This window comes from Diaphorina citri, unplaced genomic scaffold (assembly GCF_000475195.1).
Source record: "Diaphorina citri unplaced genomic scaffold, Diaci psyllid genome assembly version 1.1 scaffold105, whole genome shotgun sequence".
Classification (NCBI taxonomy): domain Eukaryota; kingdom Metazoa; phylum Arthropoda; class Insecta; order Hemiptera; family Psyllidae; genus Diaphorina; species Diaphorina citri.
Genome location: NW_007377542.1, coordinates 155145 through 173384, shown reverse-complemented (window position 1 = coordinate 173384; position 18240 = coordinate 155145). Strand labels below are relative to the sequence as shown.

The window sequence follows — 18240 nt, the reverse complement described above, 5'->3', positions numbered from 1 at the left end:
AAAAAAAAAAAAAAAAAAAAAAAAAAAAAAAAAAAGCTGGAAGCATTTGCTAATCCAGTGCGAGGGGGCATGGAGAAAAGGGAGCTGGACTTAAATAGACGGACATGGAGACGCTAACTCCTTGGAAAAAGTTAGAGTAAAAAAAGTCATGTATTGCTACTAATTGGTAGGAATCTAGGTAGGAAAAGATCTATAGTTCTATACAATGAGATCAGGTCAACCTAGAGATGTGAAAATATAGGTAGGTACGTACCAATTGTCCAAGTATACCAAACAATTATCTACCAAAAAGATGCTAACAACAATACCTACCTACAAATGTACCAACCTATAAAATGAAATGGGTAATGTGTTACTACGTTTGTTTCTATAGAAGAGCAGGACTGGCATGTGCCATTGCGTGATGTTACATAATACAACGTGAGAGAGTCGTCCATTGAAAGCTAGGGAAGTACCTGTTCCCTTTCTATTCTCTTCACAGTCCCTTCTAGGCCAGCCACTAACTCTCAGACCGTCTGACAGACCGCGATGAGGTCTGATAGACCGTCTACCAGTGTCGGAACGTTTGTGGCGGGAAAAGCTTCACACCCAGATCTTCCAGACCATCTTACAGACCTAGGTCTTGAGCTTTTTCTGTCACACACTTTCTGATAGTCTGAGAGTGAGTGGCTGGCAGTACTTACCACTTGGCGAAAATAGCAAGTGATTTTTCAACTTGGATTCTAAGTTCACCAGTGCCCTAAATCACCAAAGTATGGAAATTGGAAAAGTATCTTACAAGTGTAATAGCCAATGGAAAAGCAGAATTTTGAATTTGGACGAATCATATCGAAATATGGAATTGTAAATACTTTTCCATACTTTGGTGATTTAGGTATATCAGTATACTGACTAAACTGTGGTTCATTTCTTCCCTTTTGGACTATACTGTATGCGGGTGCATAGTTTAACCTTTGGAAAATCTGAACGTACGCCACTGACTTGCCTAGTTGTTTAAATGTAAATCTCTGATACGTACCTGCACCTTTTTATTATAACAAGAAAAATAAAATAAAATAGGTAAGCAACTACATCATACAACTATCTAGGTGCAACCTAACTGCTACAACAATGAACAGTTTATCTCTCACAAATACTTTCGTAGGTACTCTGGTGCACCTGTATTGTGGGTATCTAGTACCTACTTCATAGAGTACCTACCCATCTATTAGGTGTATTAGTGCCTTCTCTGGCATTATACTTTAGAGTCAGTTCCGTTTTGGATTCCACATTGCAGGCCCCGTTAGGTTTGTAACTTGCAATTATGATAAGCATTTCATTTAAGGAAAGCATAATAGAGGATAATGGAAAATGGAGTTTATTATCCGGATAATACTGGTTTAGAAGGAATGCAGATGGCGGAGTAGCTCTGATTGTGACGGCAGAACCTGGCTTGACCAGTTAGATGCATTGTGAACCTGTGTGAGAAGTTGAGATAGATCAACCAATAATTAAAAGTGGTTCAGAGAACTGTAGAAATCACTTTGAAAAAGAGCTGTTACGGAGCCTCCGTCCGTGGGTATCACACTATCAGGCTTGCTCGTCGAAGGTCCTGGCTTCGATTTCCCATCGGGGCGAAGTTTTTTAGCTCCGTGCTTGGAGTTCAGGGTGCACTCAACCTCGTGAGAATAATGATCTCAAACTCCAAAGGGAAATTAATGTTCTTTTGCAAAGGCTTCCTCATAATATTAAGAGTACGTCCTACACAATTCCACAGTTTTCTATTTCACCAATGTCCTTTTTACTTTCCTTATCCTATAGGAAGGAAAGTAATGTAATCGGGTCAAATTTTCGATGGTCAGTTTTTAGTGCCAAAACACGTTTTGAGGTCCCTAGAGCCTAAATCCAAAGTTTCAGCCATTGGTCCGTGTGTGTGTCTGTCTGTCCGTCTGTCTGTCTATGTGTCCACCAAGGTCGCGTCTATCTATAATTCTGTATAAGTCAGTGCTGTAGCTAGGAGTTTTTTTTTTTAAGAGGTTTGATAGAGGGAACTGTACGTAGGTACCTAACTGTCTTATCGTCCCGAAATCGAAGAGAGAAGGAAAACAGGGTAGGAGAGAGCCAGTCGTTCCGAGAACGAAAATTATCCGTTCAGAAAAAAATTCGCCCCGGGCGAAATTCGAACCCGCGCGCGGCCCAATTCTTTACCTCATTCATTCTTCCTAGTGATTGGTCAGTATGTACTATAACTATATCTACACCACTGTGGATCTCATTACACAATACTTGGTTTGTTACGGGCACGTACATGAAACATCTCTGATTGAGTTCCTAGTTCATAATATGATTGCTGATTGTCAGCTGAGGTCTCATCCTATTATGGTATAGCTGAGGTCTCATATCTTATAGGTAGGTCTCAGCCTAAGGTAAGTATTCTAAAGTGTTTCCTAACTCTTCTATTAGTTCCATTTGAATGGATCAAAAAATTCTAGATCTAAGTAGATTATTGCCTGAAGTTTGGTCTCGATATGTGAAGCTCTTTCATGTGCCTTTCTTATTGGCTATGACAAAGGAAACCTAAAATAGGTCATCTTCATCATTGGATGTGCAAAAATTTCAATAGGTAATTCTTTGTGACATTTTTACACGAGTGACATTTTTTTTAAAAGAAGAAAAGTGTAATTTTGAGTGTTTCCATTCCACGTAAATTAGTGGATGTGTCATTTTTCCCGGTTGTCAAATATGTTCATGATCAATTGATCACCCTTTACAATACGACATCATTTTAAAGGAGGAGAAGAAGAAGAAGAAGAAAAGGAGGAGGGAGAAGAAGAAGAAGAAGGAGGAGGAATAGGAGGAAAATGTTCTACATTTTCAATTCCGCCTCTAACAAGCAGCATATTTTTCCTGTATCTCAGAGGTAGGCAATACGTAACATGATACGCATTTTAATATTCACCACACGCCGAAAATTTCAGCCTTTGGAATACGTCTACCCCGCCTTTGTTCACGGCAACCATCCCTAATGAACAGAAAGAGGAGGAGGAGAAGAAGAAAGAGGAGGAGAAGAAGAAGAAGGAGGAGAAGAAGAAGGAGGAGGAGAAGAAGAAGGAGGAGGAGAAGAAGAAGGAGGAGAAGAAGAAGAAGGAGGAGAAGAAGAAGAAGGAGGAGAAGAAAAAAGAAGAAGGAAGGGGAGGACGAGGAGGAGGAGGAAGGGGAGGAGGAGGAGAAGGAGGAGAAGGAAGGGAAGTAGAAGGAGGAGGAGGAAGGGAAGTAGAAGGAGGAAGAGGAGGAGAAGAAGAACACGAATAAGAAGAAGAGTTGGCCAAAAATGGAAAGTGGAATTGTTTTTTTTTTTTTATTTTTTATTATTATTATTATCCGTACTTTGGAGTGGGGTTTTATACCAGTTAAATTTCTCTGTCCCATTATACTTACTGGTAATCTGGCAGGTAATACCTTTTGTACGTAGGTACCTACCTACTTTACTATTAGGTCATAAAATATAATTATATCTAGGTACCTACACCTTTTCTAAGCTTTTGTAATAAATACGAAGAGGAGGTACGCATTAGGTAGGTACATAAAACCTACGGTCTTTCCATCGTGTAACTACCTAGTACATACCTACCTACGTAGGTGAGTAATTCCCGAGCTCCCTAAGTAGGTACCTACATATGTAGGTAGGTAGGTAATTCATGTTTTTTTTACCTTGTAGAGTGATTACAGAAAGGGTAAAAAAAACAGAGAAGGGAAAGAGAAGAGAGAGAGAGAGAGAGAGAGAAGAGAAGAAAACGAGAGGATAAGGAGGAATGAGAGAGGGAGAGAAAAGGAGAGGAGAACGAGAACGAGGGAGAAAGAGAGAGGGAGAGAACGAGGGAAAAAGAGAGAGGGAAAAATGAGAGGTTCTAGATTCTAGATATACCTACAGTCCCTAAGGATTAGCATTGTTCGTTTATCAGGATTAGAAAGAAAGAGAGAGAGAAACAGACAGACAGAGAGAGAGAGAGAGAGAGAGAGAGAGAGAGAGAGAGAGAGAGAGAGACCAGGATTAATTTCAACAGAGATAGAAACCCTTTCATTTTCATATCATAATGGACAGTGTGGACTTATTTCTGGACATAAAAACTACCTAATACACCTAGGTATAGCCTATAGATACCTATATTTTTTAATCTACCTACCCATGGGCATAGAGATATTACCTACGTATACATACCTATACTGGGCCGGATAGAGGCTCAAGTCACCCTAATCTTATGACTATAAGCTACATCTCTAATCTCTACACTCACACCCATATTTATGAACAAAATGCTGGCTCTTAAGTTCGTGCTAAGCATAGTCTCAAGGCATTTGATTGGTCAATTTTGACTTGACGCTGATCTAAGAACGATCATTCTTGTTCATAAATACGAGTGTCAGACGGCTCAGTGAAACATATTTCAAATATCTTATTGCAAATATTTCGACGGGTTACTTTGTGATGTTCTCGTGATCCAGCACCTAAATGGCAAGTCTCTTCTCGCCCATCTGATGAGAGGCATACTACGGGATGGGCATCTCTTCTCGCCCATCTGATGAGAGAGAGAGAGAGAGAGAGAGAGAGAGAGAGAGAGAGAGAGAGAGAGACCAGGATTAATTTCAACAGAGATAGAAATCCTTTCATTTTCATATCATAATGGACAGCGTGGACTTATTTCTGGACATAAAAACTACCTAATACACCTATAGCCTATAGATACCTATATTTTTTAATCTACCTACCCATGGGCATAGAGATATTACCTACTTACATACCTATATTGGGCCGGACAGAGGCTTAAGTCACCCTAATCTTATGGCTATAAGCTACATCTCTAATCTCTACACTCAGACGGCTCAGTGAAACATATTTCAAATATCTCATTGCAAATATTTCGACGGGTCACTTTGTGATGTTCTCGTGATCCAGCACCTAAATGGCAAGTCTCTTCTCGCCCATCTGATAAGAGGCATACTACGGGATGGGCACAAAAAGTCTGAACAAATAAACGTACACATTCAAATCGTTCTACAAATCTACATACATAAAAATGTACACCTAATCTGGGTGGCAGGCATAATTTCAACAGAGATAGAAACCCTTTCATTTTCATATCATAATGGACAGTGTGGACTTATTTCTGGACATAAAAACTACCTAATACAACTATAGCCTATACCTATATTTTTTAATCTACCTACCCATGGGCATAGAGATATTACCTACGTTTTTTGTTATTACCTACCTACCTACGTTATTACCAAACAATAGAGATATCGTTTACATATGTTTAAACTATACCTATGAAATATATAAGACCTTGTTTAGACTGCGGGAGTAAAGGGACTTTTCAGTCTCATTCTGGGAGGATAAACAAGGTATATTCTATTCTATTCTATTCTACGTACATACCTATATTGGGCCGGCTAGAGGCTCAAGTCACCCTAATCTTATGGCTATAAGCTACATCTCTAATCTCTCATCTCTAATCTTTCTGGTGTTCTCGTGTTGACCCAGCACCTAAATGGGAAGTAGGTATTGTGTTAGACCGGTTTTAGCGTCATCTATGTTAAGCTACGCCGAGCAAGGCCAATAAATGGATGGGTGACTTGAACATTAAATTTGGAAATAAAATCAATGATTTTAAATCAATACATTAAAGTAAAAATCCGAAAAATCAAATCAAGAATAATAATAAACTGAATATTAAACAAATTAGGTAGGTACATAGGTACTGATTTTCTTTAATCACTTCGGGGTAAAAAATTCCCGGAGGGACGGGCCCAGCTTGTTATATCAAATTTCCACAGTTTTATTTCCCCGAGAAAGTTTGGCGCCCATCTGATGAGAGGCATACTACGGGATGGGCATGCTACGACACAGACCACAAGCGTCCAATGTAGCAGTTGTTTCATCGCTACGGAATAAAAACGGCGGTGAAACACTCATCTTTAAAAAAAAAAAAAATCAGACGGCTCAGTGAAACATATTTCAAATATCTTATTGCAAATATTTCCACGGGTCACATTGTGATGTTCTCGTGATCCAGCACCTAAATGGCAAGTCTCTTCTCGCCCATCTGATGAGATCCAGCACCTAAATGGCAAGTCTCTTCTCGCCCATCTGATGAGAGGCATACTACGGGATGGGCACAAAGAGTCTGAACAAATAAACGTACACATTCAAATCAAATCTACATAGGTACAACATAATGTTATACCTAATCTGGGTAGCAGGTAATGGCAAGTCTCTTCTCGCCCATCTGATGAGAGGCATACTACGGGATGGGCACAAAGAGTCTGAACAAATAAACGTACACATTCAAATCGTTCTACAAATCTACATACAACATAATGTATACCTAATCTGGGTAGCAGGTGTATTATAATGTCACTTACCTTGTGTTTTTGAAACCAGCTTTTCCACAGGTAATCACGTATGACTTGTCGTCAGCCAGTTCCAGGGTTCGATGTATACGCACCGATATGGGAACTGAACGCTCCTCACTTTTCTGTAACACAAGATTTTGGTAGATCAGAATTAGTGGTTGTTTTCAATAATTCACGTACAGTTGGGGTTGGCATACAATTTCACCTGTTTCTCTACTCTAAAGATGTGTCGAAACATGGTCGCTCGGCCGTTGATATCGATCAACGAGGAAAATCTATGTTGTCGAGGCAGTGTGGACGTGTCAGTCGACATCGATCGATGCCCGGTCGACTATGTTTGGACAAACCTCAAGAATGATCCGAAATAGGAAACTTTGGCGGAGCAGTTTTGCAGGTTAATAAACACTGTAGGACACTGTAGTTGTAGGTGGTTGTGACACTTAAGACAAACATCTGAAGAGGCTCTAGAAAAGAAAAAGAAGAAGAGAGAGCAGGGCCGGATTTAGGGGGGGGCTCCCCCCCCCTACGAGCTTAATTTCCCACTTGCACTGCGGGCCAGACTCCGAAAAATTTGGAGCATCCAACTCCCCCCCCTCCCCCGTCCATTAGTGTTTGGACCTTGGGCCCCCCTCGACAAAATCCTGGATTCGGCCCTAAGAGAGATAAAGAGAGAAAGCCATGAAACCGTCAAATTATCACTCGTTAAGACATCATTCGTCATAAATTCATCGGTAAATGCGATCCACCAGTGAATGTTATAAATCAAATTACAAGTTATGACCAAGAAGAGGAGGAAGAATATTTCGCTAATATGATTGGTTCTACAAGCCCGGTTTGGTCACTAACGGAAGCCGAAGATTAGGTTACACTCAGGTGTACGAGGGGTCAGTCATCAGGTTGTGCACTTTATGAAACCTAAAACATTAGCGAAGAGGTAATAAGAGATTCCATGATGAGGTTGAGAGAGGTTATTGGAGAACTTGCTATAATCTTCGGATTCTTGGAGGTATTGGAAAAAGACTATCTCTTTTGGATCCTCAGACATTGTCAGATAAGTACGCATAAAAACAAAGCGAATAATGATTTTGCTTTGTCCTGGTTTCCTGTTTTGCTAATATGATTGGTTCTACAAGCCCGGTTTGGTCACTAACGGAAGTCGAAGATTAGGTTACAGTCAGGTGTACGATGGGTCAGTCATCAGGTTGTGCACTTTATGAAACCTAGAACATTAGCGAAGAGGTAATAAGAGATTCCATGATGAGGTTGAGAGAGGTTATTGGAGAACTTGCTATAATCTTCGGATTCTTGGAGGTATTGGAAAAAGATTATCTCTTTAGGATCCTCAGACATTGTCAGATAAGTACGCATAAAAACAAAGCGAATAATGATTTCGCTTTGTCCTGGTTTCCTGTTTTGCCGGGGTCGGCGTTTGTCGTCTTCCTAGTAAGATCAGTACCAGACTGATCTTTTTTGAAGCTGAAATCTGGTTCTGACGCATCAAATACTCATATTTTACGATTGAAGGCCCTTACTAGGTCGAAATCCACCTTATTTGGTGGAAAAAAAATGTATCTTCTTTAAAATTACTCTTCTGGGTAAGAGGGATCCTTTTAAAGACTTTACTTTCGCAGAATTCAGATTGCAGTGAATCGGTGCATAAAATGTAGTGTTAATTTATCATGGCTGTTACTCTCCAGACTCGAAAATCGTAAATCCTGCGAGCTGCAGGTTAAGCAGGTTATCTGGTTACTCTCTTGTTTATCGTACATTTCTCGTAGAATTTATCTTACAATGCAATTTATCGCACATTGAATAACCTCACACAGCAGATTCACCGCTCCTGACCAGCCTTAAGATACCATTGTCCGGTGAAGTTTATGCCCAGATACATTCTGGTATTTCTGGCTATCCGATAGTATGGCCTCTTGGTATGCCAACGGTTGAATGGTCATTCCTTCTTCAGATTAGGCAAAGTGTTGGTTTTATGTTACCAATGTTGTGCCTATTGTGTTCTTTTCTTTCGAACTTGTACTAGCAGAATGAGGATGCCCAGCTCATGGGCATCCTCATTTTGGCTTTGAAGAGGACAATGACAGGGAAATTTCGAGCTACCGATACATATTCAAACAGCAAATCAAACCGGTAATAGGTCTGTCAGACCACCAGAACGTGTGTGGTGAAAAAAGCTTCTAAGTCTGTCAATCGGTCTGAACAGTCAAAAGTCGAAGTTATGCAAGCTTGCATCTTCTGATTTCTTCATAAATTTGAAATAGACAAAAATCATCGTAATAAAATTCCACATTTTGGGTGTACGAATCTGCGAGTCAATAGCAAAACCAACCAATGATGGATTCCCCATGGCAGTTTACCAAAATGCAAACCATTTCTCCGATGACTAATACTCAGAACACAGACCGACCTGACTGGAATATAAAAGCAGGCCATTTCTCCGATGACTAACACTCAGAACACAGACCGACCTGACTGGAATGTAAAATAGTTAGAGAGCTCGTTCACGAGTCGTAGTCAATTTGAAAGGAAAGGGAGATGATTTTCTGAAGAGGTTTGATAGAGGGAGCTGTAACTGCTAAGATCTCAAAGTCCCGAAATCGTAGAGGGAAGAAAGATGGGATAGGTGAAAGCCAGCCGTTCCGAGAACGAACCTTATCCTTATAGGATAAAATCCGCTAGAATCAAATTGTGACCCGTGCGCGAACTACCTTGCTTTGGACACTAAGTACACCTACAGTCCTACACGATAGAATTTGATCATTTTCAACTCTACAGTAGATATTTTTAGATAGATACAATAGATATTTCATGTGTAGGGACGTGCCCAACTTTCATGGCGACATTACGTCATCGAGTATGAATGTGAGTGATAAATTTCTAAAAATACTACAGTCACTAAAGTGTCTCATTGTACTAGATCTAAGTAACAATAGGAATGAGGTTGACACTAAGCACCTATAGGAGGTCTACAAGGTCTTGAACAAGAGGTTCACACTGACAATATAGGTCTCTCGGGGTCCGTCAGACGGTCTGAGTGGTCAGCATTAGAGAGACAAAGGTAATTTAAAATCCATTCTAGAACGATGACGATCAGTCTACGTCGTGATTTTTGGGGAGTTGATTCAAATATGTACCTACCAATCTTAAAAGTTAAATGTGAGAAGTCACATATTCGAATACCCAATGGATCATTTAAGACCGGTTTTAGCGTTACCTATGTTAAGCTACGCCGAGGAAGGCCAATAAATGGATGGGTGACTTGTACACTATATTGGAAATAAAGGGAGAACGGGCTCTAGTCTTGATTTTAAATCATAACATGAAAGTAAAATTAAAAAATCAATACTTTTTACTTAAGTTATATATAGCAATGGATACTTACGAGAGTATCCATTGCTATATATAACTTAGGTAAAAAGTATTTACAAAGGATGTCAAAATTAAATAAATTAATTAATAATTAAAAAATCAAATCAAGAATAATAATAAACTGAATATTAAACAAATTAGGTAGGTACATAGGTATTCTTTAACCATCGGAGGGACGGGCCCAGCTTGTTTCACTATATTTTGCAAATTCCTTTTCTCAGTCCAAAAGATCTCTTATAGACTCACAATTTCAGACATATAATGCTACTCATTTTCCTCACGAGGCTGAGTGAGCCCCGCAACATCCAGTCACGGAATCAATCATTTGCATGATACAAATTTCATGACCCCGTCGGGAATCGAACCCAAGTCTCCCGCGTGCAAGGCGAGCCCAGTGATCACTACGCCATGGGAGCTGACAAGATCTCTTATATGTAGATTCAGAATTTCAGACATTTACCTAATTCATCTACTCCTCAATTTTGAATTAATTCCGAAAACTCCCACCGTCCTAAGGAATTAAATTCAAACATTCCTGGACAAGTGGACAGGAAACACCTACGTATTTCCCAATAGGGCTAAAATTTATGACCTCAATAATAGCGAGAGCGAACACTTCACAAACTCCTGACCTTGCAAATCCCAGGGGACTTTTCTTTCCCCCCTCGTTATTAATATTAGTTTATTCTTTTTGTCCAAGGAAAAATGGGGTAATATTCCTTGAACATCTTGAGACTGGGAATATGGGAGAATATTCTTGAGACTTTTCAGTCCCATAAATCTTGGAAATATAAGAAGCTCCAGACGGTCCTTTTCATTTTATTATACCCCTAACTTACTTATATTTGCCCCTGGGGATGTGGAAGAGTGATGGGATAGGGGGAACAATAAAGAAAAGTAACAAATAGGTGTCAAGTTGAATGAGATAGTGGGAAAAAAGGGAAGATGGAGTTATGAGATGGAAGGTTGTATTGGGAAGTGGTACTGGGTAGGTTGATGTAGTGGGTACCGGATTTGGCGATTATGGTCGCGGATTTGGCGATTTTGTTCGCGGATTCGCGTCCCGAATCGACATTTTGGATATTTGGCAAGCCTAGTATTAGGTATGGTCCAATTGAGAGTTTAGGATACGGAGGTACATAGGTGGAATACCTACCACGTATAGTTTTAAGAGATAAGTTAAGTCTAGAGAGAGGAAGGTTGAGAGAGAGTTACTGTAAAGAGGGAGGGAGATAAAGGAAGGGAGGGATGGAGAGAGAGAAGAGAGAGAGAGAGAGAAGAGAGAAGAGAGAGAGAGAGGAAGGGAAAGCGTGGGGCGGGGGGAGAGAGATAGACTTTAGAATGAGAGGTTGATAAGTGGGTTATGTAATAGGGAGAGGAAAAGAGAGACAAGAACAAAGAAAATGAATGTGTGAAAGAGAGAAAGTAAGCAAGGATATTGAAATGGAAGGTAGAAACATAAGTGGATTTAGGGAGTGGGAGGGAGGGAGAGAGAGAGAGAGAGATAGATAGAGCTTTTTGAGAGAGAAAGAGAGTGGATGCATAGGTACGTTTTACCTACAGTGATTAAGATGGTCTGTGTGTGTGTGGGTCGGCGTTTGTCGTCTTCCTAGTAAGATCAGTACCAGACTGATCTTTTTTGAAGCTGAAATCTGGTTCTGACGCATCAAATACTCGTATTTTACGATTGAAGGCCCTTACTAGGTCAAAATCCACCTTATTTGGTGGAAAAAAGAATGTATCTTTTTTTAAAATTACTCTTCTGGGTAAGAGGGATCCTTTTGAAGACTTTACTTTCGCAGAATTCAGACTGCAGTGAATCGGTGCATAAAATGTAGTGTTAATTTATCATTGCTGTTACTCTCCAGACTCGAAAATCGTAAATCCTGCGAGCTGTAGGTTAAACAGGTTATCTGGTTACTCTCTTGTTTATCGTACATTTCTCGTAGAATTTATCTTACAATGCAATTTATCGCACATTGAATAACCTCACACAGCAGATTCACCGCTCCTGACCAGCCTTAAGATACCATTGTCCGGTGAAGTTTATGCTCAGATACATTCTGGTATTTCTGGCTATCCGATAGTATAGCCTCTTGGTATGCCAACGGTTGAATGGTCATTCCTTCTTCAGATTAGGTAAAGTGTTGGTTGGTTTTATGTTACCAATGTTGTTCCGATTGTGTTCTTTTCTTTCTAACTTGTACTACCAGAATAAGGATGCCCAGCTCATGGTATAGGCTTTGAAGAGGACAATGACAGGGGAATTTCGAGCTACCGATAGATATTCAAACAACAAATGAAACCGGTAATAGGTCTGTCAGACCAGCAGAACGTGTGTGCTGAAAAAAGCTTCTAAGTCTGTCAATCGGTCTGAAAAGTCAAAAGTCGAAGTTATGTAAGCTGTAAGCTTGCATCTTCTGATTTCTTTATAAATTTGAAATAGACAAAAATCATCGTAATAAAATTCCACATTTTGGGTGTACGAATCTGCGAGTCAATAGCAAAACCAACCAATGATGGATTACCCATGGCAGTTTACCAAAATGCAGGCCATTTCTCCGATGACTAACACTGAGAACACAGACCGACCTGACTGGAATAGGGAAGGAAGATAAGTGGCTTAGGTTTTAGGGGTTACACGGGAAGGTACGAGCTTTGTGCTTTGAATTTACGAGTAAGAGAATTACCAGTTTATTGCGGTCAGGTTTACCTCATTAAATTTGAAGGATGAGGATGAAAATGAGGGAGGGCAATAGAATCAGGGAGTCTGAAAGCGGGAGATTGCTACTTGCGAAGGTTTTGTTCGGGACCATGTCAGGCAGGAAAAGGTGAAATACTAGTTGCGTACAGTTTCACAGAAAGTAAATCAACAAAGTGTTTATGTGCAGAAAGAATTAACAAATGATCTTAAATTTCGGTAAAGTACATAACGTGTAGCTATCAAGTGTTAGCGAACAGTACGCCAAACGCCACTTTTTACGCAATTAGTCTGCTCCCTCTGGAATATAGGGGTAGAGAAAGAGTGAAAGGTCTCAGGGTTGGGGAGAGAGGAGAGGAAGGAAGAATCTTTCTCTTAAACTTTGCAGGTTAGATAAACCTTTTTTTTTTTGCGTAACTTTGCACTTAAACTTGTATCTTGTAACAAGGGGGAATGGTTAGGTAAGTAGGTTAGATAGGTAGGGTTCCTAGCTGTGGGGTAGGAAAGAAGGTAAGGTGAGTAGGAGAATAGGTAGACAGGGAGGTAGGTAGGGTAAGTGTACCATTTATTCGCCCACTTAAAAAACGTACCATTTATTGGCCCACCTGCCCACATTTATTTTTCTAATTTTTGTTTTTATGACTACAATTTTTGAATAGCACTGGTTCGATAGCAGTCTTCAAGCCCTTTCTTTTGATGAAATTGGATGGTACGTTTTTTAGGTGGGCGAATAAATGGTACACTTACCCTATTCCATTTTTTGTGCGAACTTTAATCCGCTTTTTGCTTGTTAACATTTTAGGTGTATCCTTACTCTTTTCTTGTAACCAGGTAGGTCTTGTATTATCTTTTTTGAAGCTTATTATCTCCTTTGAAATTATTATCCTGAAGTTTTTTTTTTTCCTTTTAACCTTAAAGGCTACTTGTCCGTTTGGATTGCGTCAAAGTCCACCGTGCTAACCACAACACCAGTGCTTCTCAAACTGTGTGCTGCGAGGTCGCCCTAGGTGTGCTGCGAGATTTGGGATTTATCCTTAGATAAGGATCATAAAGATTGGATGCTGCGGAAAGATTGGATTTAAAATTCCACATTTTGGGTGTACGAATCTGCGAGTCAATAGCAAAACCAACCAATGATGGATTCCCCATGGCAGTTTACCAAAATGCAGGCCATTTCTCCGATGACTAACACTCAGAACACAGACCGACCTGACTGGAATGTAAAATAGTTAGAGAGCTCGTTCACGAGTCGTAGTCAATTTGAAAGGAAAGGGAGATGATTTTCTGAAGAGGTTTGATAGAGGGAGCTGTAACTGCTAAGATCTCAAAGTCCCGAAATCGAAGAGGGAAGAAAGATGGTATAGGTGAAAGCCAGCCGTTCCGAGAACGAACGTTATCCTTTTAGGATAGAATCCGCTAGAATCAAATTGTGACCCGTGCGCGAACTACCTTACTTTGGACACTAAGTACACCTACACGAGCGAATTTGATCATTTCCAACTCTACAGTAGATATTTTTAGATAGATACAATAGATATTTCATGTGTAGGTACGTGCCCAACTTTCATGGCGACATTACGTCATCGAGTATGAATGTGAGTGATAAATTTCTAAAAATACCAAAGTCACTAAAGTGTCTCATTGTACCAGATCTGAGTAACAATAGGAATGAGGTTGACACTAAGCACCTAGGAGGTCTGCAAGGTCTTGAACAAGAGGTTCACACTGACAATATAGGTCTACTTAAGACCGGGTCCGTCAGACGGTCTGAGTGGCCAGCATTAGAGGGACAAAGGTAATTTAAAATCCATTCTAGAAGGATGACGATCAGTGTACGTCGTGATTTTTGGGGGGTTGATCCAAATACCTACCAATCTTAAAAGATAAATGTGAAAAGTCACATATTCGAATACCCAATGGAACTATTTTTTCACTTTATTTTGCAAATTCCTTTTCTCATTCCAAAAGATCTCTTATATGTAAAATGTAAATGCAGTTTCTTTGTATTATTATATCACAACTTTGGTGCCCACTGCAGCATTGTAGGATTTTTTCCAATATCTCAATAATCCTAACGCGATTATGTTCGCGGATTTCGCGATTATGTTCGCGGATTTCGCGATTATGTTCGCGGATTTGGCGATTTTGTCCGCGGATTTCGCGATTATGTTCGCGGAATTCGCGATTATGTTCGCGCAATTCGCGATTATGGTCGCGGATTTGGCGATTATGTTCACGGATTTGGCGATTATGTTCGCGGATTTCGCGATTATGTTCGCGGAATTCGCGATTATGTTCGCGGAATTCGCGATTATGGTCGCGGATTTGGCGATTATGTTCACGGATTTGGCGATTATGTTCGCGGATTTCGCGATTAAGTTCGCGGATGGCGATTTTGTTCGCGGATTTTGCGATTATGTTCGCGGATTTGGCAATTATGTTCGCGGATTCGCGTCCCGAATCGACGCGATTATGTTCGCGGATTTGGCAATTATGTTCGCGGATTCGCGTCCCGAATCGACATTTTGGATATTTGGCAAGCCTAGTATTAGGTATGGTCCAATTGAGAGTTAAGGATACGGAGGTACATATGTAAGTGGAATATACCTACCTACAGTTTTAGGAGATGAGTTAAGTCTAGAGAGAGGAAGGGTGAGAGAGAGTTACTGTAAAGAGGGAGGGAGATAAAGGAAGGGAGGGATGGAGAGAGAGAGAAGAGAGAGAAAGAGAGAGAGGAGAGAGAGAGAAGAGAGAGAGAGAAGAGAGAGAGAGAGGAAGGGAGAGAGTGGGACAGGATGAGAGTTTAGAATGAGAGGTTGATAAGTGGGTTATGTAATAGGGAGAGGAAAAGAGAGACAAGAACAAAGAAAATGAGTGTGTGAAAGAGAGAAAGTAAGCAAGGATATTGAAATGGGAGGTAGAAACATAAGTGGATTTAGGGAGTGGGAGAGAGAGAGTGAGAGAGAGAGAGACAGAGCTTTTTGAGAGAGAAAGAGAGTGGATTCCTACGTTTTACCTACAGTGATTAAGATGGTGAGAGAGAGAGAGAGAGATAGTATAAAATGTATACCTATAAGATTCGGATGCTGGGTTAAGTTTAGGGCGAGCGAGAGAGAGAAAGGTAGAGAATTTTTTGGGGAGAGATTGAGTGAATGAAAGGTTTTGGGAAGAGGTAGATTTTTGGGAGGTAGGAATGGGGAAGGAAGATAAGTGGCTTAGGTTTTAGGGGTTACAGGGAAAGGTGGGTGCAAGCTTTGTGCTTTGAATTTACGAGTAAGAGAATTACCAAGTTTATTGCGGTCAGGTTTACCTTATTAAATTCGAAGGATGGGGAAGGAAGATAAGTGGCTTAGGTTTTAGGGGTTACACGGGAAGGTACGAGCTTTGTGCTTTGAATTTACGAGTAAGAGAATTACCAAGTTTATTGCGGTCAGGTTTACCTCATTAAATTTGAAGGATCAGGATGAAAATTAGGGAGAGGAATAGAGTCTGGAGGCGGATATTGCCACTTGCGACCGTTTTGTTCGAGACTATGTCAGGTAGGAAAAGGAGAAATACTAGTTGCTTACAAATTTACAGAAATCAAATCACTAAAGAGTACGCAAGTAGTTGTACGAAGGTAATGTGCTCTTTGCTGGAAGGATTTTCATAGGTTTAGTGAGTTTTAAGTATCATATAAAACGTGTTAGCGATCACCGATCAGTAGGTATGCCAGACGCCATTTTGTACGCAATTAGTCTTCTCCCTCTCTGGAATAGCGAAAGGGAAAAGGTGAAAGGTCTGCGGGTTGGGGAGAGAGGAGAGGAAGGCAGAATCTTTCTCTTAAACTTTGCAGGTTAGATAAACCTTTTTTTGCGTAACTTTGCACTTAAACTTGTATCTTGTAACAAGGGGGAATGGTTAGGTAAGTATAGGTTAGATAGGTAGGGTTCCTAGCTGTGGGGTAGGAAGGAAGTTAAGGTGAGTAGCGGCGGGATGTGGGGGGGGGGGGGTAGGCTTCATTTTTGCTTCTTTACTATCGGGTGGACTGGGTGCAATAGTCCTACATACTGGACTCCGCACACAGGAATTTCGTCAGAAAAGAACCCCATTTCCATGTAATGTAATAGGGTGGACTCGGAAAAATTGGATAAATTCCTGTATATGGCCCTGATTGGAACCAAGTATTACTATACAATATACTCGTACATGTACTATATAATATACCTGTACATAATGTATGTACCTAATGTTTTCTATCATCCGGCCTTTTGTTTTCACATTGTTTTTATTATTATTATTATTATTATTATATATTTATATTAATTATTTTATTAATTATTATTCAATATTATTCTATATTATTATTAATTATTATATTATTCTTATTTATTATTATTTTTTTTGGCAGGGTTATGGGATTGATGGATTTTCGTGCAGGCGGATTAAATATAACTCTTCCATCCAACCATAAACACTATAAATTTGGTTCATAAGGGAGAGAGGGAGAGAGAGAGAGGGAGAGAGAGGGGGAGAGAGAACTCAGGGGAGAAAGGTATAAGGAGAGGAGGGGGGAGAGAGAGAGAGAGAGAGAGAGAGAGAGAGAGAGAGAGAGAGAGAGAGAGAAAGAGAAATAAGAGGAAGAAGAAAAGGAGGAGAAGGAGAAGAGGGATGTGGGAGAGAAGATATTTGTGGATCGGGTGTGGTTGGGGTTGGGGGAGTCCTTTGAAAGTCAGGGCTATCGGGGTAGGGTGAACAAAAGCTCAAGCTGTGTTGCTGAGCTGTGAGTATGAGGGGAACCCCCTGAGTTATGCCATAGGGGTTTCAGCATTTTATTCCTGATGAAATTTGAAGTCCCGTAGTTATTTATGTAGGTAGGTACTTCTCTATTGCATGGGTGTGGGTATCTGGGTATATACAAATACATATGTACATAGGTACAAACCTCAGTGGCGTATATTGGTTAGCACGATGTACTCTGAATCTGGAGGTTGGTGCTTCGAGTCCAAGTTTAGACATAAAATTTAACATAGTAATCATAGTATATTTAACGGAGAGATTTTTTTTTACCAACATTCTTTTTTCCCCTAACAGTCTGTTAGCTTAATAGCCCTGTTTAGACTAGAGACTAGGTAAACAGGCCTTCTAGGGACTAAAAAAATATTGGTGAAATCCACCCTAAATACCTAAATACTTACATTATTGACCAGAACACCACAGTACTCCGGAGATCCCTGAGGGGCGAGCAGGTTAATCCCAAGGGTGGTCATGTGAGATCCGTTGCCGTACGTGATGCAACTGGGGGACCGGAAGTCTTTGGCGTGCACAGCACCACCGAACGCCTGGGTGGTGTTGACCTTAATGGTCATGTAGCCGGCCTTGCATGTTGCCGTCACGATGGGGTTGAACTCCTGCTCGAGCTGGCAACACACGTCCTGAAATCCGGCAAGAAAATAGGAGAAATTAAAATTTGGCCAAAAACTGGCCATTGGTAACACACAAGGATCAGATGTGACTGAGAAGTTTTTTTTTTTTTTTTCAATAGGTTTGATAGGTAGAGGTTTTTGGAAGAAGCATTGGATAGAAATTCATGGAGGTGCATTTTTGACGAGGTCAAAAACCACTTAGTTTCCAATGACCATGCAGTTAAAGGGGTCTTTTCTAACGAAATTGGGGTCTTTTCTAACGAAAATGGGGGTCTTTTCTAACGAAATTCCTGTGTGCGGAGTCCAGTATGTAGGACTATTGCACCCTTGCAGGTAAAGTAAGGTGAAGTTTGATAGAGG

General features: G+C 40.4%; 1 protein-coding gene across 1 annotated transcript in view; it reads right to left on the bottom strand.

Annotated features, from left to right (window-relative positions):
* The window catches only part of LOC103524569, a 92851-nt gene that overhangs the window by 59504 nt on the left and 15107 nt on the right, over nucleotides 1-18240 (bottom strand). Inside the window, exons 2-3 of the mRNA XM_008489596.3 lie at nucleotides 17653-17889; nucleotides 6403-6515 (exon numbers count right to left, since the gene is read on the bottom strand). Of these exons, the coding sequence (XP_008487818.1) occupies nucleotides 6403-6515; nucleotides 17653-17889 (350 nt within the window). The remainder of the gene's footprint in view (nucleotides 1-6402; nucleotides 6516-17652; nucleotides 17890-18240) is intronic.